General features: G+C 42.7%; 1 protein-coding gene across 2 annotated transcripts; it reads left to right on the top strand.

Annotated features, from left to right (window-relative positions):
* lepr (leptin receptor) lies at positions 1–23,027 on the top strand. 2 transcript variants are annotated; one of them, XM_070961271.1, is made up of 20 exons: positions 1–5; positions 3,565–3,617; positions 4,683–4,889; positions 6,630–6,759; positions 7,714–7,904; positions 10,410–10,555; positions 11,879–12,020; positions 14,380–14,540; positions 14,639–14,738; positions 15,056–15,155; positions 16,343–16,557; positions 17,549–17,697; positions 18,098–18,251; positions 18,468–18,550; positions 18,630–18,843; positions 19,601–19,789; positions 19,914–19,997; positions 20,128–20,221; positions 20,405–20,480; positions 21,032–23,027. In XM_070961271.1, the coding sequence occupies exons 2-20, from the start codon at positions 3,578–3,580 to the stop codon at positions 21,989–21,991; spliced, it is 3,435 nt and encodes a 1,144-aa protein (XP_070817372.1). In that variant the 5' UTR covers positions 1–5; positions 3,565–3,577; the 3' UTR covers positions 21,992–23,027. The 2 variants fall into 2 exon arrangements, with proteins under 2 accessions (XP_070817372.1, XP_070817371.1); XM_070961270.1 differs by lacking the exon at positions 1–5 and adding an exon at positions 2,527–2,579.
* The last annotated feature ends 54 nt before the right edge of the window (positions 23,028–23,081 follow it).

Here is a 23,081-nt window from a genome sequence, read left to right as displayed (position 1 = left end):
ACAGTGTTTTGAAAAACTGACGCAGATTAATCAGTTACATGAAAGTGACATTTCAGAGGCTTAGTACTTGCTATTGGCTGTGACATTTTGATTGGTCCTCACAGAGCGTGGGCGGGCTGATGATATGCATTTTGTGATTCCGTTTATACTGTGACACTTATCCTGTTAACATCTCTGATTAAACCAAACTATAGTTGGCAGTGGTACACATCGATGAGCAAGATTTCTTCATGGCAATTTTTTATTTTGTTTTTTCTTCTTTTTTTTTTCTTTTCTTTTTTTTTTTTTTTTTTTTTGCATCAGTTTGAAAATGTACTGCAGTGAATTGATGGGAAATAAACATTCCTGTCTGGTTAATTCCTTTTTTCTGGAACAGAGGCTCAGAGTTTTTATGCAAATAAGGATCTCAGGAAGCTGCTTCTTTCCATGTAACATTCAAATTAAACAGGGTGTGAAACCTTCCTCTCCAACCTGAGGCAAGCATTGACATTTCAGCCCTCAAGAATTGGAAACTACAAATAGAAAAACATGTGCAGCTCTGTAAACATCACTCATACTGTTTGTTAAAGTGCAGACTGTAATAAAACAGAATTATGTAGTTTTACTTCCACAGTTCTTTTGACAGACTGGCAGTAAGAGGTGAGTATTTGTGTCATTTTCACTAGTAAAAAGAAAAACACTAAAGAAAGTGTTTCTGTTCATCATGACTTTAATATTTTATGTATATTTAAAAAACTACCAGCACATTCGAAGATGAAGTAAGTCAGAACTTTGCACTTTGCGGTTTTGAGTCAATCAATCCCGGTCATGTCCTCGACGAGGTTTCTGTTCCACCCAACGTGGAAAACACTTCTACCTGCCAATATTCATAGATAAGTGATAACGCAGAGCTCTGCATGACACATCAGTACTTGTCCCAGGAGCTCGTGATGCTGAGGCTTTGTTTTGAACAGCTAAAGGTGATGACAGGTGTGTGCTGTGTGTGACTGTGGGAACACGTGTTTAAATACATGGGATCTCATCTTGTCCTGCAGTCCCTCCTCATGCTGATGATGCTGGTTTGCATCCCACGAATAATTAATCATGTGTGTGTTATGTTTGAGACTCCCCCTGAGTGGGGAGGAGGGTAGTCATCCCATCACACAGATGTGTTTATAGGTATGGACCATAGTAATAGTAACTCATGATGAGCCTTAACCTGAACATCCAGCATGTTTCTCTCTGTAACGTGTTCTTCGATCCATCTTTCCTGTCTTTGACGTCTCTGTGGCCTCTGCACCTGCTGCTTTGGTCCATTTACAGTATAATGCTTGGCCATGGGATCGTCTTCATTTCCTGTACAAATGGCAGATTTGTTGCTCAGTGATTCTCCCTCTCAGTTTGTTATTTGTTCTCCCCACATAAAAATGGCCTAAGGGGAATCACAGGCCAGATACTGCATGAGTTGTGCTGCGGCTAATGAATCATTTTATTCTATCTGTTTTATTTGCGTGTACACCCTTGAAGTTATTAGTTAGTTAACTTTAAACGGGAAATGAAGACCACCCGCTGGCCTGCTGTTATATACAACACCATGGACATAACCTGAACTCACCACATCATATGGAAAACAGTCCTGAGGCGACGTGCAGTCAAGCTAATGAAGTAGTTTTCAAGTTGATCATATGCACTGCAGAAACACACACACACACACACACACACACACACACACACACACACACACACACACACACACACACACACACACACACACACACACCAGTTCGTCCATGGTGCTGCATGCTGTGTTTGTCTTGGTCTAGCATATAAATGTGTTAGCAGATGTGCCCACCGGCTCGTGTGAACTGTATTAATTAATTGATTATCACCTTGCTGCTCTGGTTTGGCACCAAATCAAGCAGCAGAGAGCCATACGATGAGGGCCAAGGCTAATCAAAGTAAAGCAAAACATAAATGGGTTTGAGATGAAATGTTTGAGGAACTGATCACATTTTTCTGCTGAAATGTGCTGAGAAGAGAACAGAGGGTTGGATTGTAAGCAGAGACAAATACAGTCGCATCCTGTTATCCAAATAGAAATGATGCTGATATGTTGCTGCTGACCTCCAGGGAAAATAAAGTGACTTCACAGCAAGAGGATGTCCTTGTGCTCTGTGCCAGAATTAGCCTTTCCCATGAATGAGCAGCAGTTCCTGAGTATTTTCTGTGAAGTGTGGGCAAGTGGGAGGCGCTTCTGTCAATGGAGCAACGGACCTGCCTCTGAAACAGAAAGTGTCGAAGAAAGTCTTTTAATCCCACAACTAGAAAAACTGTCCTTGCAATCCATCTGGTTCTGCCTTTGCCAAGAATTTGAAGTATTTTATAATTTTTGTCATTTAAGTCCTGTTCACTAATGTGTTGGCTCCATTTCTTCCATTCATGACACAGGTCCTCTCTCTGGTGGAGTCAAAATTGACTTACTTGCAGCGCTGCTTTAAGTCTGTGTGTGAAGCCTCTGAAAACTTCCTCTTTCTCTCCTCAGTGAGATTCGCCCCAGCCAAAGCCCAGCTAGGCCATGCTCGCACTATGAGCACCACAATGTAAGTATTGCAGCATGTAAACCCATCAGCTATAACTGAAGTTGAGTTGAATTCACTGACTGTGAGATGACGGATTGATCAGGGTCAGCACTGCACCCCCCAGACTCATGAAGGATGTCATTCAGTGTGAAATGGGTCAGAACATACTGCCAGTCTGGGGAGAAAAATAACTCTAGCTTTGTATCTAAAAGTAACACATAAATGGTTGAAGCATCCAGTTTCAGGTACTCCAAGTCACGGTAAAAATGCAAACTTGAATCAAACTATTGAAAAAAAGCCTAGTTGGAAGGTGTGGGGACGCCTGTCACAAAGACTGGGAGGTGCTGCTTTAGGGTAAACAAGGTACAAGCCACAGCCAAGCTGGAGCTGGCACTGAGAAGCTGTTCATCTGAACTGCTGACCAGTGTCTTGTGTCGCAATGCCTCACGGCACAGACTGAATGCCAGATGAGTCATGATGTCGTTGAGAAGTTGGTCCACCTGTTCTTCCACTGTAACTGTGTCAAACTCTTGTTTCCTGGCGCTGGGCTCTTCACAGGGACATACATGACTGCACTTCCCACCGCTCTCACACTTCTTTTGTCACCTTCAGATTGGGCCATAGTAATTCACTCTTTTATGTCATTACCCATAGATTCTAGTCATCCCTTCATGCCTATGCTTACCTGCAGCTTACTCCCATTTCCAGCTGATTCTGTTTACGTCAGTAGTTAAACTCATTTGTGGGAAAGAGAGATCACTCGTTCCCAGCTTTCATATTCACGCAATTGCATTAAGTTGAATTTGTGAACATTTAAAGATATTGCTGAAAACTTATTAAACACTCAATTGTTCCTCATTTACACCTGTGCACCAACCATAAATCATACCTGACTCGCTCACTTTCTGTCCTCACAGTCGATATTGCTCTGATTTCTGCCCTTTGTGCAGCTGCACTTTCAGTGTTTTCTCTTCTCTCTGTCCATCCCTCCTCTGTCTCTCTACAGGGTACAGTCTGCAATGTTGACAGTCCTGATGCATATTTTCCTGCTGTCCCATGGTGAGTTCCACCTTCACCACAACAGTTGTGACCTCTCAGCTCAGCTTGTAGGATGTCTTCTCTCTAAGAATTTATGCACAGCCTGTTCACATTTGGAGAAACAGATCAGACAGAGGAGTTTAATTTCTAAAATGCATTTTTTTAGGCTTTGGCCCCAGCACAGTCCAGTTTCTGACACTGTCTATTTAAGTAGTAGGTTTGTAAGTGACACTGGTCACGATGTGGAAGTCTACACAATCTCCAGACACAGAGGACACAGCTGCCTCATATCAGTGTTGACACTTGACTCCTTCAGATTTATTGTGTTACAGTCCACAGATTTCCCATGTGCAGCTCCTGTGGTCAAATTTGCCAAAGGAAAACCGCTGTACTCTTCTTTGACAGCCAGTCTTTGACAGCCTACATGCTGACTCTCACCTGCTATTGAGTGAGAGCAGGTGAGAGTCAGCACGTAGGCGTGACGACTGGCAGTCTTTGTCTTTGTCTTTGTGCTCCTCTCATGCTCTTTTCAGACACAAACACAGGCGTTAAAGCCCACGACTGACCTTGAACTATAGAATTACATATAAGATGTCTCAGAAACAAGCGTTGGTATTGCAAAAGTTTTTGGGGAACAGAAACAAAAAGCAAAGAAAGGATGTCTCAACATGGCCTTCATCTGAACCCTCCATGCTGCCATTTGGTCCTTTGACTCAGTGAAAACTGATACAGAGTTAATGAGCTGTGTTTGGTTAATGATGAAACACCTGAGGAATGTGCTCTGAAAGGGACATTTTTACCAATTCAGGAGAAGTTTGGCCAAAAAAATATTTTTATTTAACTTACAAGACATTTGTACACAGATTTAAACAAAACCCATTCACTGTACTTTGCACATTTCTTAAATCAGGTACTTGGTATACTCCTCCAGAACTGCTACGTAAATACAGAACATCATCTTGAGAATAGATTAAAAAGACTACATGCTGTATTGTGAAGTGTCTGATGCAGAAAAAACACAACACGAAACTTCAAATGTAAAAACACTCTAAATATCTACATTTTTCCTTTCCATGTGTGTTCCAGGTGCTCAGTGTTTGGAGCCTGACGACGGAGCCTCCCTCCACTCAGGTGCCCAGGAGCTCCCATGGCAGGATGAGCTGTGCTGTGACTCACCTTCAGCCCACATGGACGTGTCAGAGACGAACCGCTCTCAATTAAAGGTCCCACACCATCGCCGCTGCAGCTTCAGAGGTCCGACAACCCAATCGCATCCTCATGAGCCCTCTGCCGGTAAGAGCTTATCCAACACTGGTATCCCAAATTTTTGATTAATGATTAAATTAAATGATTAATCTGAGGCTTGTTGAGCTGCTCCTGTTCTGATTGATCAGGCCTGTTGAAAGAGTCAGTTCATAGGAAATGATGTCTGAAATCATGTCTGCATTTACACATGTTGAACTCATCCAAAAATTTCTCTTTGATATGATGCTGTAATGACAAATTTTGACATTAAGGGGCTTCGTGGATTTGTCATTGATAGAATTGGTCACATGTATACGATGCAGCTGCATTTAAGCCATAATTGAACTCGTTCTGGGTGAATTCAGTAGAAAGTTTATATCTCCTGGACTTTAATTTTATTGAAAACTATTTAAATTTCAAACAAATCCCTCAAACTGCTTTAGTCCGCAACTCGGTTTCCATGTTTGACTTCAGACAAGATGTACAGGACAAACCTCAGCGTCTGCATGAGGTAGCATGAGCGTGTTTGTTTACAGGACGACATTCAGGCAGCGGGGTAGCTGCGTATGGCTCCTGCTCATCAGAACAAACAGGGGGCGTTAAGTGTGACAGAGCCTCATAATTCTGCCTGCAGCAGCATCACTTGTCACTGATAGAGATGCTTGTAAAGATCAGCCTGACAGGCTCATTACACCTTTATGGCTCTTCAGCTTGAATCCCTCCCAGTCTCCCGTCAGCGTGAGGGACCGTGTGAGTCTTGTGCTGCGATCAATTCGTGACCTGGTGTGGTTAAGGAGGCTTCCTTTGTATCTGTAAAACCAGCTAATTCTTTTCACCTCGACTGATTTCAGAAATGATTTGGCACCACTGCTTTCTAGCAAGAAGAGAAAGCATCAAGGTTGCTGAGCTGAAAAAGCAAATCATTGTCAGGTCAAGTGAGTCATAATAACTTGATATTATTGGCGAGGAGGTGAAGATGGAGGCGAGGCAATATAGAGACATTAGGGACGTTTTGTTTGTTTGCATTGATCTGCGAGGCACTGTGACACATCCAGATCGATGGTGATTAGCTAAGCCCCTTAAGCTTTATGCGTAAGCAACAATGATTAAACAGAGAAGTCAAAGGCCTGTGCTGTGTCTCCTGACTGCTTTCTGAGGCCTTTTCACGGTCAGGAGTGTGATTCAGCTCCAAGGTCCCTGGTCATTTTGCTCATTTGCTTGTTAGTCACACTTATGTTTATTCATATCATTTGTTGCTTTCTGCAGTAAAAGGTCAAGTGTTAGTTAAGAGTTCTGACAAGGATCAGTCCTGTTATAGATAATGTGTATGCAACATGGAAAAATGTCGGTTTCTTCCCTGTATATATGACATTGATGTCATTTATATGTATGACTAACATTCCCATCATCCTCAGCTTTACTTTGTGTGGAAGGCTGTTTCCATAATACTAGCAAGCTAACACACTAAAATATGATTTATGAATAAGAATAATATTGCACTTGCTGAACATCACCATCTGTAACAATGAGCTCTAAGCCAAGACTTTTAAAATCCTCTTTTTAATTATCATGTCTAAACTGGCAGGCCGGAGCTCTATCACCATATTGCTCCTTGCAGCTGTAATATTTCACTTAGTCTAGCTTCATAGCAGAGGCTTAGTTCTCAGAATATCAAGCCAGGCCGTTTTCTCAGAAGCTGTCAGTAGGAGGTCGCAGTCAGCCAGTTTAAATGTCATCTGGAGATGGCGCTGATCATACTAATAACATGCAAATGTAATTTATTGTCAGGCACCTGTTTGGACATACTGTGCAGAATTGATGAAAACTGGGAAAATTTAACTTGTGACCTGCAGTCTCGCAGTCGACTATCAGCCACGCTGGATGCTGGTCTCATGGCAGTTAGCTTACAGCGTCTGTTGTAAGTATGAAGCTGCTCCCTTCTATCATTTTTTCTTTCTTTGCTGTCCCGTGTGAACAGGTCTGTGTGTGTGTGTGTGTGTGTGTGTGTGTGTGTGTGTGTGCGTGTGCGTGTGCATGTGCGTGTGTTGTAGTCTGACCTGGACCTTTCCCGGCTGCTCAGTCGGTGGTTAAGTATGTGTGTTTACTTTGATCAGCAGAGGGGAAGCTGTGTGATATCACACTGGCTCCAGGCTTTTATTGCAGCAGGGATAAAGAGAGCAGTTCACCACTGATCTAACACACACTTGATAAGAGTCTATTCCAGGCGTTGCACAGCTCTTACATGCAAACCGCTGTTGTGAAATCTTTGCTGGAAATGTCAACAAAATTTGAAAAAAACGGTTTCACCTCAGGGTCCTTTTGTTAGCTGCCCTGGAGCTTTCAATCATGGCACATATTCTTCATCAGCAGATAAAGTTGCCCAGTTGCCATTGAATTCTCAGGAATACCTTGAAGTCAAAGGTCGAGCTGACTGTGACCTCAGCTGGTGACTTGACTTTGGTTGGTGGAGGCAAACAGCCACGAGGTGGTCATTCTAGTTTTTCTGAACACTTCTTAGACTTCTTGTCCATGCTACTAAAGATCATGTCATGTGATCAATAGCTCCATAACAGCTAATAAATGGACCTTGAGATGAGATTGTTGTAAAAAAAAAAATATATATATATATATATATATAAGAAAAAAGATGAATCTCTGACAGATATTTGAAAATAATCCAACTTGATTTGTTTAAATCTCAGTGGAAAAGCATCAGCATTAAGGAGTCTCCAATCAAATGTGGTGAGATATGGAGATAGAGATATTTCTGCTAAATTGGTCATAAGTGGTCTTATTTTGATCTTATTTTACTACAATGTACAGCCACTCAGAAAACTCACAAACTAAAGTGTTTTTGGTGTCCATTTCCCAGGTCTCAGAAAGAGGACAGCAAGGCGAACGATGGGAATCCTGAATCTGATAACCCTGTTGTCTGCAAAGCCGAGGATTCCTTCATGTGTTCAGTCGGCCTTGACTCTACAACAAGCTTTGTCACCGTGGTAACCGTCAGCATCTCTGATGCCACAGCTCCACCAGTCCTACTCAGAATTCCTGCCCGACCTGGTAAGAAAGGGATGTTGTAATGCAGTTTGCTTTTCGCTGGTTTAAATAAAAATGGAATCATAGCTAATGAATTCAATTGAGTTAAAACAAGTAATCAACTTCAGTCCGACAGAATCACACTCTCCATTTTCAACCTGTCAGAGGAAGAATTAGCTATGGAGGAGGCAGAGAAAGCAGTTTTTCTCCAGACTTTGCAGTTAATAATGTAACACAGCCCTAATGAATGCTCTGTGATTCTTGTTTTTACATAACCTGAAACCGGCTGAGCTGTGGGAGGCAAGCTGAGGGAAAGATTGTTCAACAACAAGCAAAAACCTACCAGAAAATCAGATTTATACAAATGCTGAACATGTAAAACTGTATGTTAGTAAGTCACACTGACATCACAGTAAGGGATCATTTTTATTAGAAGTTTGTATATAAGTTCTAACTGATGGAATTACTAAATTCACAACCTGGCAACATGCATGTTCTTATCGGTTAATCATTGATCTGTGATCTAAAAATGATTATTAGACATTAATTAAGCAGAACAGTTATTTCAAGGCTGATTTGGAAATTTTAAGCTTTCAAATGTTTTTACAGTAAGTGTTTAAGTATGACCCCACATGGCACGGTGGCACAAGCAGGTAGTGCGTGTGCCTCACAGCAAGATCGATCAACGGTGTGAAGTTTGCATGTTCTTCCCGTGCATTCGTGGGTTCTCTCCGGGTACTCCAGCTTCCTCCCACAGACCAAAAACATGCTCATTAGGTTAACTGGTGACTCTAAATTGCCCCTAGTGTGAATGGTTGTCTGTCTTTGCATGTTGCCCTGCAATCGGCTGGCGACCGGTTCAGGTTGTACCCCGCCTCTTGCCCGCTGAAGCTGGGATAGGCTCCAGCCCCCCCGCAACCCCGAAAGGGATAGGCGGTATAGAAAATGGATGGATGGAAGTATGACCCCACTTGCCTGTCACTTACTTACTACACTGTTTTAAATGCTTTACCATAAGTCATGAAAAAAGCAAGTTCCCGACATCCACTTTCTTTTCAAAGTCACTCGGTTACTGGCATTAGAGCCCCACGAATACATTCAGACATGCACGCAGATGATGCAGGGCTCCTCGGTGTGTAAATCCTGCTTCAAAGTGATGCATCTGGACAGATAAGGAAGAAAAGAGTTTTATTCAGTTGATTGGCAGACGTGAGCAGAATAACTGAGGAGAGCTGGACTATGGCCCTGTGTGTGTGTGTGTGTGTGTGTGTGTGTGTGTGTGTGTGTCTGTGTCTGTGTGTGTCTGTGTGTGTGCGTGTGTCTGCAACCACATCCAAGCTCTCCGCAGTGATAGGCAAGGACTTTCCATGCCGTGTTTGTTCAGCCAGACCTTTTTGTGAAAGTGATGGAGCAGAACAGAATCTGAGTGGTGACTGTATGTTGTGCAGATTTGACGTGTTCTCAGTTTTATCCTTTTCCTCCTGTCTGGGTCTAAGTGATTGGTAAAACCTTCAGCCTTCTGAATGAGCTTTTTTTCTGCTCTTGAAACAAATCCTCCACAATTTTTCTTCTGTGAAAACCCAACATTTTGTAGAGAAACATTGCCAAACAGAAACATTGGATTCACATAAGCTAAGCTATAGACAGTATAGGCTAATCGAGCTGACGTTAATTATCTTAAACATGTTAAAACTGGTAAGAACACCGTTTCTGTGAGCACCCAGAGAAGATTGTACAAAGGCTTTCCCTGTTGTGAGCACAGTCTGGAAAATACATTGTTGATCTGTTACTCATAATGCTGAGTAATGTCTTTTCTCCCAGTAGCTATCTTTGCGGTTTTATTAGACTCAATTATCTCTTTCTGTATTGGTCATAATTGACTGATGAACTGGGACACTGTTAGCTCCTCATCTTACTTCAGTGAATGACAGTCTGGGTCCATACCTCTGAAATCCACCGGACGTGGCCATTCAGTCTAAATATGAGGCTCATGCATTGCACAGATGAGTCATGGGATATTATAAGTCCTCAGCTACATTTACGTGCATAAGCTTCATATACTGTACATGTAAAGACTGAAAGGCGAAGTGAATTCGCTGTTCATGTCAAGCAGACAAATTAGATTATATTCTTTGTAATTGTATTTTTCATTACTCTGAACTCAAGGTGTGATTGATTCCCTTGTTTAATATTGATAATCCTGCCATAAGGACTAGAGGAATATTGATCTTCATTGCCTGAAGATAAGAGCAATTACAGCAAATGTCACCTTGAGATTGACATGATGGGTTGTTTTGTCATCTGTTCTCAGAGACAGCAAAGATCTACCTATGATCCTCCAATTTTATGTACAGTTATTGTAATGATCCACAGGATTTAATGACCTTTGATAAGATGTGACTTGATATGAGAGCAGGATCAAAGTGTCATGATTGCGAGTCATTTGTCTGATGCATATTGATTGAGCTGTAAAAAACATACTTTAAATATGTGCTTCTGTTTTTGAGATGATCTGGTCTTTGTCTACAGTGAAACCAAGTCCTCCAGTCAACCTGTCGCATGTGCAGACCATAGAGGCAGAACTGATCTTACACTGGGACGACCCGTCAGACCTTTCCAGCCCGCTCAGATACGAGGTCCGATACTCTTCTAACACCACTCATCCAGCCTGGCAGGTAATGCTCAACATGATGAAATGTTACCTAAGAATTGCTTCCTTGTAAGAGTCACCAAGACTCATGTGAGCTGCCCCATTTCTAAAGTGTTTTTGCATGGACTGTGATTAATGGCTTTATTGGTGCCATAGATCTGTTATAAGCTGTTAAGAAGAACATCATTTCGTTTCCAGGTTGCAAAAAATTTGGCCAGTGTTTATCTATCTGTTAATGATGCTGCTCCATCTTGTCTGCAGCTGTATTATGTTGTTAATTACTAAATTGCTTTTTACAGCCTATCAGCTCAAACGTTATGCTTAATAATGGCTTATAATTAATCTATGAAACATTTTAGCCTCTTGTCCCAATCAAAGAACCCTTAAGAAAGGGTGCCTTATTAGATTAGGTAAAGAATGTACACAGAAGGCTCAGTGACGAGCCTCATGCTTTCATTTAATTTCAAACAGGAATTATTAGCCGCAGATCGCAGAGAAAGCCTTGAAAGCCAGCTGCAACTTACGTTTGAAAAGGAGAAGTGAAAATCTACTTTGAGGTGGTCAAGAGTTCTATACAGAAACTGACATAAGCCATGTCCTGAGTGAGTCACACACACACTCACAGTTACTGTATTTGCCTTTCACTGCAGCAGCGCAGCACAAATTTCCACTGACAGGACTTTGTGTTTATGTAGTGCGAGTTGCTCACAGTCAGTCGGGTTTTTAACAGCGTCATACGGCGTGTGCAGCATTCAGCAGTGGATCAGAAGCTCCATGATTCATCAAGGGCTGAGACTGTACACCTAATGTTTAAGACTCCTGTAGATGCATAAAGAAATTACTGTTTCAGTGAGACTTAATTTTTTCCATAAGTTTGGGTGGGTTAAAGTCCCTCATTGTATGTAGTCCAGTCAATTTTATTAATACAGCCCGATGTCACACATCACAAACATGCCTCAAGAGGCTTTACATCTGTACGTTATACAGTAAACCTCTATATAAAAAAAAAAGGCTTTCAGGGAAATTGGCAGAAGCTGCAGGTGTATACACACACTGTCCAGCTCTGGCTGTCGTCTGGTTGTGTGTTTTGGTAACAGTTCCAGTTGACGAGACACCAAACAGTTACCACGGCCATGTTGTGATGACGAATTTCATTCAGTCATCCTTCGCCCGTACAAACACGCCCAACTACCCTATCCAGTTTGATGTGTGTGTGTGTGTGTGTGTGTGTGTGTGTGTGTGTGTGTGTGTGTGTGTGTGTGTGTGTGTGTGTGTGCGTGTGCGTGTGTGTGTGTGTGTCATGTGTGCGTGCTTATGTGTTTGTTGACTCCCTCTCTGCTGTCTCCAGGTGGTGTCTGCACCTGGAGAGCCCAGGTCGCCTCTGGATCTGAAGCCAAGACTGAACTACACCATCCAGGTTCGCTGCTCCAGCCTGCACCAGCCTCCACTGTGGAGCGACTGGAGTGAACCTCACCACATCTACCTGGACAGTAAGAGCCACTCCCTTCCAACTGTTTCTGTAGAGACAGATAAATAGAACAATAAAAGACATACAGGATGATATGTTTCTTCTACTTACTCATGCACTTTGGACAAGCTGAAAAGCTTTTGCCGCCCTGCACGGCTTTTTTTTTAAGCTTTTGAGGAATTGTTGTTGTTGCTCCTGTGGAGCCATTGTATTCATCAAGGCAGAATTTAACAGAAAAAAAAGTGACCAGGAAATAGTGTCTGTAGTCATGCCAGTGGCTCTAGAGATGGCAGTGTCATGGTAGGTCCACCACTTCATTCCACAGTGAAATATCTCTGTTGGATGGATTGGCGTGAAATTTTGTACAGACATTCATGCTGCCTCTGGACTTTTACTCTGGTGTCATCATCATGTCAAAGTTTAAAGATGTCCAATACTGTTTATGACCAAACAGCCTGCAAAACTAATGACAGTCAGCCTCAGCTGTACCTTGTGTTTACTGCTTAGCAACAACTGTTAGCATGTTAACGTTGTTAGCATTTAGCTCAAAGCACAGCCTCATAGAGCTGCCAGCATGGCTGTGGGCTCTTGTTCAATTCAAAATTTTTAGCAGATTATATTTTCAACCTGCAGTTTTGGGTAGGATTGAAGAGAATAAAACACCTGGAAATATTAAGATAACTACCTATGTCAATATAAACTGAATCAAAAGTCTGAAGTACAGTTATTGAAGATTATTAAATAGTTAAAAGCATTTGTCAGCTGTTCTCAAAAAGGTTTACAGTCATTCCTGGAGCTGGTTGCTTTGTCAGTCTGCCCTCAATATTGACTTTGGCTCCTCTGTTTGCAGTGAGATCTAATTTTGTTTCCAAATGACTGAACTGACAGAACATCCAACTGAAATGTTCTTTTCAGTTTGGTTGAATAAAAGAAAGAATGCTGCACAAATCTGGAAACTAAAAATAACCTCAACACACTGCTGGTGTTTTGAAACCCACTGTGTTGTTTCAGAACTGAAACAGCTGAACTGAGAGGTTATTTTGGTGTTCGATGACCCGAAATTCAGGAAGTGGAATTATATAATTTCACATTTTTTGCACTGAACCTGATGAGCATTTGAAACCTTTCCTGATGGCTGCAATTCAACTCTCATTTGTTCTGAGACAGTTCATCAGTGGCAGTGATAGATCCAAACTCTCTCTTCAATTATCTCTCAGGTAGATTTATGTAAGTGCTGCAGCGAGTCTAGCTCATTAGCCTGAGCTATTACTGAAGACCTCATTCCAGTATGGTCACCGTCAATAGAGTCTGAATCAGAGGTCGTCCTCAAGGTTGACCTGCTACAAATCATGTGACACAGAGAAATATCACAAGCGGCAGATCTGCTCAGAGAGCTGAGCATGAGACAGTCGTCCACGTGCAGACACGCTTTTAAAACGATGAAACTGAGACTTGAGAAATGATACAGAGAATTGTTTGCAAACTCTAAATCATCAGAGAATGCAAAATGTTGGCTGGTTGTTAGTTTGTGCTCTGCAACATCAGACTGCTCATTAAAGTGTGAACATCAGCCCGAGGGCGTTAAACAGCACAACACACAATAGTCTCATGTGTCTATCGTAGGTCTGCTTTTGTCTCAGTGTCTGTGTGCACATGTACTGCATGTGAGGGTGTGTTCAGAGAGTTGCTCATCTGCTCTGCCTCACATGAGGAAACTTGACCCTGATGCCACAACGTGTCTGTGTGTCATGGGGTTAAAAGTTTGTGAGGCTCGACAACTCTGAGTCATCTCACCAAAACGAGCTACCAAAACTTTCATGCTTCCAAAAAGTAAATGAAATGAAAAGTTTGGCTAACATAAAAGAATGATTCTTAGAAAGTCAATGTTTACTGTATGGGCAGTAAAATACAGCAAAAAAAAAAAAAAAAAAGGTCGTTCGTGTGCACATGATGAACGATGATGCATCATCAAACGGCGTTTTCAATTAATTTGAAAGTTTTCTTTTGTTGAGCTGCTCACCTGCTTTGCAGATGAGTCATGTTCCTTTTGTTTTTGCTGGCAGAACAGAGGACTCCACGCAGATGTACAGCTCACACTCAGCCCCGTCAGACCATATGACAAACAAACAAACAAACAAACAAACAAAAAGAAGTTACAAAATCCCTGAAAGTTTGTTTTCTTTGTAATATCTGCATGAAAGTAAATGAGAGTGAGTCAGGCGTTTGTTCAGCAGAGGGCCTTTGTTTTCTCCTTTCTTACTCTTGACATTCATTTTTGTGTGTGTGTGTGTGTGTGTGTGTGTGTGTGTGTGTGTGTGTGTGTGTGTGTGTGTGTGTGTGTGTGTGTGTGTGTGTGTGTGTGTGTGTGTGCTTGCGTGCAGCGGTGAGCTACATCCCTGAGAAAGTGGTTGCTCGACCGGGCGAGAACGTAACAGTGTACTGCGTGTTCAACGACCACAACATCAACGCCAGCATGGCCATGTGGATGCTCAACTTCCAGCAGCGGCTTCATCGGAGCCAGTACCACCCAGTCAACCAATGGGTACGCTGCAACTCTTTGTGTGCGTCTTTTCCTTTTCCTGTGTGTTTTTGTTTAGAGGAGTACAGTCTGTGTAAACGACTTTTCATTTCCCAAAACAGGTCAGCCAGATCACAGTGCGTCCTTCGGAGACTCGGATGTACGACCTGCTGCAGTGCACCCAGGAGTGGACCATCCCCTACAGCCAGATCTATGTCGATGGTGAGCTTTGGGACCAATAACAGCACAGCTAAATGTTATGCGATGTTAAGGACTGTTCCTGGTACAAGACCAAAGAAAGAAAGACATCATTTATGTACAGTTTGAGACTCGAACATCAACATTTCACTTGCAAGTTCCTGGAAGTTCACGTCCCTTTTTGGGAGTTTTCACTGCAGTGGACAAAGACAGGAAAGAGAGTGGCGGCATGTGAGCGCACAACAATGTGAACCATAAATAATCCCAGTGCACAGAGGCTGTCTCAGGTGAAGTTTGTTATTGTTACCTAAACTGTGAGCGTTTCTGCCTGCGTGTTTCAGGAGCTTCCATTGACATCAACTGTGAAACCAACGGCGACATCGATGCTATGGACTGCAGCTGGAAGAACACGCAGTGGACCAAACCCAAATTCAGATCAAGGTAAAGCAGCAGTTAACATTTTACAGTAGATGTCACTTTTTATTGTGTTCGGATGTTTGTCCAAGCATTGTTAATGAAACCTTCAATCAACGCTCAGAGCTCAGTGTGCAGAAATCCTGGAAGTCACTGAACACGGTGTACCAGACAGCTCATTCATTGAACACACCCTGGAAATAGTTGTGTGAGGTGATACCAGGAAGGCTATTTGAGCAATAAACTATCAGTCAGTGTCATTGCTACGTCTGACCTCAGAGCAAGTCTCTACACTTTAAAAAATGAAGCTCAAACCACAACAGCAATCACTGACGCAATGACGTAATGTAATGTTTCATATCTCTTCTTACTAACTGATGAACTGCGGAGGCCTCTTGTGCAACACTCTCACTTACTCAAATTCCATCTTTTTTCTAGAGATGGAAAAAATGCATCAGAATATTTAGATGTGAGAGATATTTGGATGTTTTGGAGTGAAAAACATGCAAATTTAATCAGAATTCCGGTTTATTACAATGTGGGTCTTGTTTTCATAGACAGATTGACTTAGTTCAACTATAACCCACCTAGCTGTAGTCGTGCCTGCACCCAGTTTTCGAGTGCCTCCACATACAGTGGTTTTTATAAGTTGACTATTGGGACCGTCTGATCATCTGACTTCATTCCAGACGAAGAAGTACTCTTAATTAAGAAAAATATCAATACCACAGTGTAAACATACTCTCTTACAAAGTAACAGTACAAAAGTGTTAGCATCAAGATGTACTCAAAGTACCAATAATAAAAGTACTCTTTATGCAGAATGAGTTCTGCATCAGAATAATTCCTATTATATTATTAATTATGAAAAGTGATTCATTATGTGTATGGTACAAAGGTGGGGCTGATTTCAACTGAGTGCTGTGGATCTTACAGTAATCTATAATAATATAGCATAATCTATTAGTTGATTATATTTTCTACTCATAATCTGAATCTACAAAGTAACTAATAACTTAGGTTCAGATAAATGCAGTGGAATAAAAAAGTACATTTCTCTCTGAAACACAGTGGAGTTGAAGTAGGAAGTATCATAGTACCTCACTGTTGATCAGATTGTATAAATAGAAAAGAAAATGGAAAGAGAAGACATAAGTCAGACAGGAGAAAATGCATTCATTAATTGATTTGATTATCTTGTGTTTTCTTGGCAGGTGGGCCAACCTGCCGTGTGATGTGATGGAGGAGAGGGAGAGAGCGGGTGAGAAAGTGGGGGAGATGGGACCTGCGTGCCTGCAGGTTCCATCCAGGCAGAAAACCTGCACCATCCAGCCTCTGAGGATGAACTGCTACAAGCTGTGGCTGGAAGTGTCATCCAGACTGGGGCCCATCAGGTCTAAACCCGTCTACCTGTCCGCCATAGATCATGGTGAGCGCCAACATGAAATGACACTTCTTTCACAGCAGTGTTTCTTTTTGATGCTTTTATGCATTTAGATTTTGTTTAAGCAGTTATACACGATGTCACTCATGGACAGTGCAGATTAAATGTTTTAGGTTTTAAACAGGAGCAAATGCACCCCAATGCTGAAAACTCAGACATGGAGAGAGGAGTGTGTAGAAAGGTTTTCATGAAAGTTCCAAAAATGTGCAACAGATAGATCCACACACTGAAGCTGGTGAGTTGACAGAGAGTGGACAGGCAGGATTCCAGGTCCAGATTAATCACAATACAGACTGACAGGGTGTAAACTGCTCGACCGATCTTGGCACCTGAACACAGAGAACGGGAGTCAGGGAGGAAGACAGGCAGGCAAGGCAAAAAACAGCACACAGGTTCTAGAAGGATCTGTGGAGTCTCGACTGTTGCCATTGGGATGAATAAGACGATTTGACGAATACAGGGTGGGAGGCCGGTGCATTTATACTGTGGCAGCAGGTGAGTCTTGATTGTGTGATTGCGAACAGGTGTGTTCAGGAGAGGAGGGCAGACCAAAGCTGCCAGCCGTGACCTGCAGTAACACAGACACACACACCAGACAGACATACAGGAGACAGAGACAGAGGGAGACACAAGGACACAAGAGGAAGGAGGGAAAACTGCAGATCCAAACTTTAAATCTCTGAACTGAAACTGAATCATCTCGTCATATTGTGTGTTTCAAAATAAAATAGCATGTACTAATATCTAAAGAATATTCCTAATATCTAAAGTTTCCTCCTGTTCAGTTCAGGTAGTCAGGAAAATCCACAATATTGAGTGGCATTATATTTTTATTGATCAAGCAGCCAGTTTTTAGAGCAAATGGGTCTTGAACTTCAAAGGAAACCATTAACCTTTAACCACAACCCTCAGAATAAGGAATTAATAAGTGCTTTATAATAACTCACACTCTTCTTCCACACTTTATCCCCTATAGTGAAACCCCACACACCCACTAATGTGAGGGCAGTGAGCCAGAGCAGTGGGGTCCTGATGGTCACATGGGAGCCTCCGTCTCTTCCGGTCGAGGGGCTCCAGTGTCAGTTTCGGTACCACGTGCTGTCCGCTGTGAGAGCCCAGTGGAAGGTGAGCTTGTCTGTCAGATTGTTTCCTGACCATGGGCTTTGATAGAAAGTTTGGTGAAAGATGTTTATCTTTCAAGAACCTCAGGAACAAGTATTTAGATGTCAGTCATGTCCAGGACTGGGCTCAGGTTGGTAAATACGTTTCATATCTCCTTACATGACGCAGGATGCTTTGACATGGACTCGGCCACTTTGACATGATCTGATATGAGACCATAATCCTGCCCTCTGTCTCTTGAGTATTGAATGCTAAAAATGATGAGAACGATGGGGAAAGCATTTTCTGTCTTTGCTTGAGTAAAGTGGACAGACAGATGAAACAGCTGTGCACTCACAGATCGGATATATCCCACTCATTTTATTTGCCTTTATCTAAAATGAGAAAAATGTTGTGCCTGCAGGTCCAGAGTCCAGTGCGGGTGCCGTGGGCGGAGGTCGCAGTGATCGACATGTGCCGAGCGTATGTGGTCCAAGTACGCTGCATGCACACCAATGGCACAGGCTACTGGAGCGAATGGAGCGAATCCATCTACTCCACACCTCAGAACAGCAGAGGTGCAGTAGAACACTGTTCATTTCAGGCTTGGGCATTTCAAATAACGCTAAGCTTTTAACAACAATGCTGGCAGATGCAGCTTGATGCTTGATGTGACCTTTCAAATTACATGTGACCTTCTGATTTTAGCTCACCATACACATCAAACCATCACCTCCACCTCTAACACAGAGGTAAAAGCTGTCATGTGATGCTATTGTCGGTCTCCCCTTCAGCTCCAGAGCGTGGTCCTGATTTCTGGAGGATTCTTCAGGATGACCCATACAGAAACCAGACTAATGTCACTCTGCTATTTGAGGTACAAAAACTCAAATCTAAACATTTCCAGGCTTAGAAATAAAACATCACATTAAAAATGCTGTCTTTTTGTCGGCCAGCCTCTCCAGATATCAGGACACTCGTACTGTGTGGATGGATATATTGTCCAGCACCAGGCCTCAAGTGGCTCTGTGACGAAGGAACAGATCGAGCTGGCATCCTCCTACAGCTTTGAGTGGAACCAGATGCCCCAAACTGTGACTGTGGCGGCCTACAATAGTCTGGGGAGCTCCACTGACAACATCAACATGACGCTAGAGAGACCGCCCAGACGTGAGTGATTGATTTGTATTTTTGAATGGGAATTCAGTCAACAAACAAATACTCCTCAGTCATTCTGCTTTCAAGCCACCATCTTGGGCTCTGGGAAATTAGGATTGACATTTTTCACTTTATTTTTTGGGCTAAATAATTGATCTTTGGGGAAAAAATGAATGACACTGATCATTAGCTGCAACTCTACAATACAGTAGCTTAATAAAACATAAAGTTTAAGCAGGAAAACCTCATTGGGAGCACATAACAATGAGTTACAGTCAGATTTATGGTCAGGGCTCAAAAAACAGTGTTTCTAGTCTGAAAAAACAGTGCTGAAAAACAGTGTTTCCAGTCATATTTCTTCTCGTCTTTCCAAACTATGTGAAAGATGGAAAGGAAGTTATTTCTTGTAAAACATCATTTAGCGCTCTAACACAGGTAACAAGTCTTTTTTTTTTTCCAGTATTATGATCAATACGGTGGGCTGTTTGTATGTGTGCGACAGTTGTTTATCTCCCTCCCATTACGCATAGTTCAGAGAAAAGTGCTTTCAGTAAACTGACATAAGCAAAATTGTCTTCCCAGACAATGTTTGTTCGACATTTTCCCATAAGTAATCTGAGACAATGTGTTTTCAGTGTTATTAGCAGCTACTGGCAGCAGGATAAATTAGCCTGACCGCTGATGTTCTTGTTTACTACCACCATCTTCTTTATTATTGTGTGTACTAGAACTTGACGAGTTCACTCTGTCTTTTCTGTCTGTGCTGCAGGCCGCTGCGTGCGTTCCTTCAGTGTGTTGGTTATTAACAGCACCTGTGTGTCCCTCTCCTGGACTCTGTTGGACAACAGCTCTGTGCCCCTCTTCATGGTGGTCCAGTGGTCTCCACAGAGGCAGCAGGGCCAGAGTGGAGAAACATGGGCCAGACTGCCTTACACTGACCGTCCCACCTATTTAAGAGGTAACATGATCTCTTCTCTGTCTTTCTATCAGTCATTTCTTTTCCCAGTGTAGCTGTTAACAGTGTGTGTTACTGTGAAAGAGCAGGTGTACCCAGCCAACATGATTTCAACATATCATTTCAGGTGATTTCTTTGGCTCGGAGGAGTGTGGCTTCTACTTGTACCCTGTGTTTGCTGATGGAGAAGGCGAGCCAATGTACACCACAGGTATGCACCAGTATTCAGGCTGTTGTTTCAATGTCCTGTTCAATATTAAAGTATTTCAGGGTGACAAAATGTCAGCACTTCCATTGTGTTATCAATTATAGGTCTGATATGTATTTTCCAACTGTTACAGCCACCAGAGGAGACCCTGCAGCCTACATGATGCTGATGATCATCTCCTTCCTCTCCATCGTCCTGTTTGTCACTCTGGTCCTCTCCCAAAACCAGTAAGAGCTCCGATTCAGTGCAAAGACGTATTTACAGGAAATAAACTCAGGAATGGTGTTCAGTCCCCAGAAAATCACTGTGTAAAAACTCTGATATTCAAATAGCTCGGGGTGTTCTAATACTAAAACAGGAAGAATTTGGACAGAGAGATGAAACCTGGATATCTCCTCATTCCTTTCCAGGATGAAAAAGTTTGTGTGGAAGGATGTACCCAACCCAAACAAGTGCTCCTGGGCCAAAGGACTAGACCTCAAAAAGGTAAAAATGAATGTGAAACACATATATTTTATGTGATAATTGTGCCGGAGTGTCATTCATTTGCATGATATTTTGCAACATTATCCGCTTTTTATTAGACCTGAAGTTTCTGAAATGAAATACTTTGACATTTTAGGTAATGCAGTTCTTGACTTTTATATGAGAGTTAGATGAGAAGATTGGCACCACTCTCATGTCTGTTCAAAAAGAAGCTACAGCTAGCAGCCAGTTAGCTTAGCTTAGCATAATAACTGGACACATAGGGAAACAGCTGGCTTGTCGATTAATTAAACAGTTTAAAGCATACGTTATGTTTCTTTGACTTTTGTCTGTTTCTTATAAATAATAAACATCTTTGCCTGTTATTTGCTGTAGTCCGGCAGGGTTCAAGCTCTGTCTCTCAAACAAAAACATGCAGTTCATCTCCCCTCTGTACCATTTTTCGTTCTAATTGCAATCTGACATCTTCTTTTGTCCATATGGTTTTATTTATATATCACCTCATATTCTGATAAGTAGTACTTGATATGTGCTCTTGCATGTCTTTTCAGGCTGACACCTTTGACCACCTGTTCCGACCTCCTGAAGGCCTCCCAGCCTGGCCACTGCTCCTGCCCTCTGAGAACCTTTCCAAAATTGTTATCGTGGACAAGGTGGATCTCTCATCTCTGACCACAGCTTTAGTCCAAGCCCCTCTCGTGTCCCTAACTCCCGACCCGGCCACTGCCTTACCTATCGCCCTTCCTCCAGAGGTCGACCAAGCCCAACCCGTGGAGAGAGAGGCTCTCCTAGATGGAGCTCCTTCCTTTGCACTTAATCTGGATGCTTTAACCAGCTCGAGTCCAAGATTAGATCAGTTACAGCTAGTCGACCCCCTGGCAGTGCAGCCTCCAGGCAGCACCGACGGCTCTGCCCAGTCTTCAGTCACATACACCACCGTGCTGCTCTCGGATCCGAAGCAGCATCTCCACTATAAGGATGGCAGTGGCAGCAGCTCTAGCGATGAGGGCAATTTCTCTGCCAACAACTCAGACATATCTGGATCGTTCCCTGGTGGCCTGTGGGAGCTGGATGACCCGCGGCACTCCTGCTCCTATAACTCTGTGGAGGAGCTCTCTGAAACATCAGAGCAAGAAGACGAAGAGGAGGCAAGAGAAGAGAAGGACTTGTATTATCTAGGAATGGACTATCCAGCAGAGGACGAGGACAGCGAGGAAGACGAGGAGCAGAGAGAAGAGGTGACAAAGACTGGGCTGCTTAAAAACGTAGTTTTGAACAGAGAGGACCGTTGTGAGTCACATCCTTTGCTCGGCCCAGAGGACTCGAGCGAGCTGCTGACAGCGCCGACGCGTGGCTGCTCTCCACTGTACCTGCCTCAGTTCAGAACTGCTCCATGCATGAGGCAACTCACAGCTCACCCTCAAGACACCGCAGGTGGGACTCCCACATGGACAGCCAGTCATGATTCAGCATCTACCAAAGCAGATTTGCATATGTCCCTTCAGACATAATGAGGTGTTGAGCTGGGGAATGTAAAATACCTCGACTTGCATATGATTGCAAATTGATTGTCATCAATGCTGCTATTGTGTTCTGTGGGGAAAGACATCAGGAGGGCACAAGCCTCATTCACAGGCATTTATTTATTTCTTTATGGGGCTTTGTAGCCCAGATTCTACTGTGCCATACTGCTCCTCTGCAGTCGGTTACTGATGCTGAGAATATTAAACTCACATATTTTCAAAGGAGGCCAGGCTAGTGGAATAAACTACGGTTACTGCTCCCACAGAGCAGCAGGCAGCTTGTACAAGCGGAGGATTGGTCATCAGGAAGGGAGCAGTGGATGTGGTAGGCATGTTGTGGCTTCAGACATCCCGAACATACAGCACACTTCACAGGTGGTCATACCTTACATGCATATAAAAACAATGTGATGATGCTGCACGTGCCTTCATTCACTCATATGCTCCCAACATAAAGTGGAAGACAAGCTGTGTTTCATTCTCTGCTGAATTATTTCAGCCGCATCTTAAGCGAAACATGAAAGAGGTTCAAAGAGAATAAATAAAGGCACAGAGAGCCAGTGAGAAAAGACACAGAACTCTGCTCAGTTCTGATTTCCTCAAAGCACATTAGACTGTGAAGTGAAGGCAAACCTTGGATGTCACTCCAAAGCTATCAGTGAGACTATATGTAGTCTGTGAGTGACTGTGTGTGATTTTTGGACACAGAATTTACTACATTTGTCCGCAGCTTGCGCAACAACATCTGCATGAACCAACTCACCCACCAACCCAAAGAATGTCTTTTTGTACTTTGTGCTGTCATGTGTTTGAGACTCTGTTACAGTTTGTGAGAAATGTGATTTTTCTGTGTTTGACCATGAGCGCCTGCTGTCTAGTTTAAGTAATGGACAGTGTAAAGTGTATTTGAAACTGGAGGAAATTAAAGAGTTAGGAATATGCTGAAACATGGTTGACAGAAATTGTTGAATTGAGAACTTTTGTCTATTTTTCATGGTGAAAATAAAGTGTTTATTGTGAGCGCATCTGCCTTGTGTAACAGGAGTATCAGTTCACTTTTCAAAGTTTGATTAGAGAA

This window comes from Chaetodon trifascialis, chromosome 4, assembly GCF_039877785.1.
Source record: "Chaetodon trifascialis isolate fChaTrf1 chromosome 4, fChaTrf1.hap1, whole genome shotgun sequence".
NCBI classification, from domain to species: Eukaryota; Metazoa; Chordata; class Actinopteri; order Chaetodontiformes; family Chaetodontidae; genus Chaetodon; species Chaetodon trifascialis.
Note: the sequence above shows the minus strand (reverse complement) of the source record. Positions and strands in the feature narration are given on the sequence as shown.

Bases quoted from the DNA above. Each gene is read 5' to 3' on its own strand.
- lepr (XM_070961270.1), top strand. The intron at 14,739-15,055 runs GTGAGCTTTGGG...TGCGTGTTTCAG, and splicing joins CAGCCAGATCTATGTCGATG to GAGCTTCCATTGACATCAAC. The intron at 18,551-18,629 runs GTACAAAAACTC...TTTGTCGGCCAG, and splicing joins ATGTCACTCTGCTATTTGAG to CCTCTCCAGATATCAGGACA.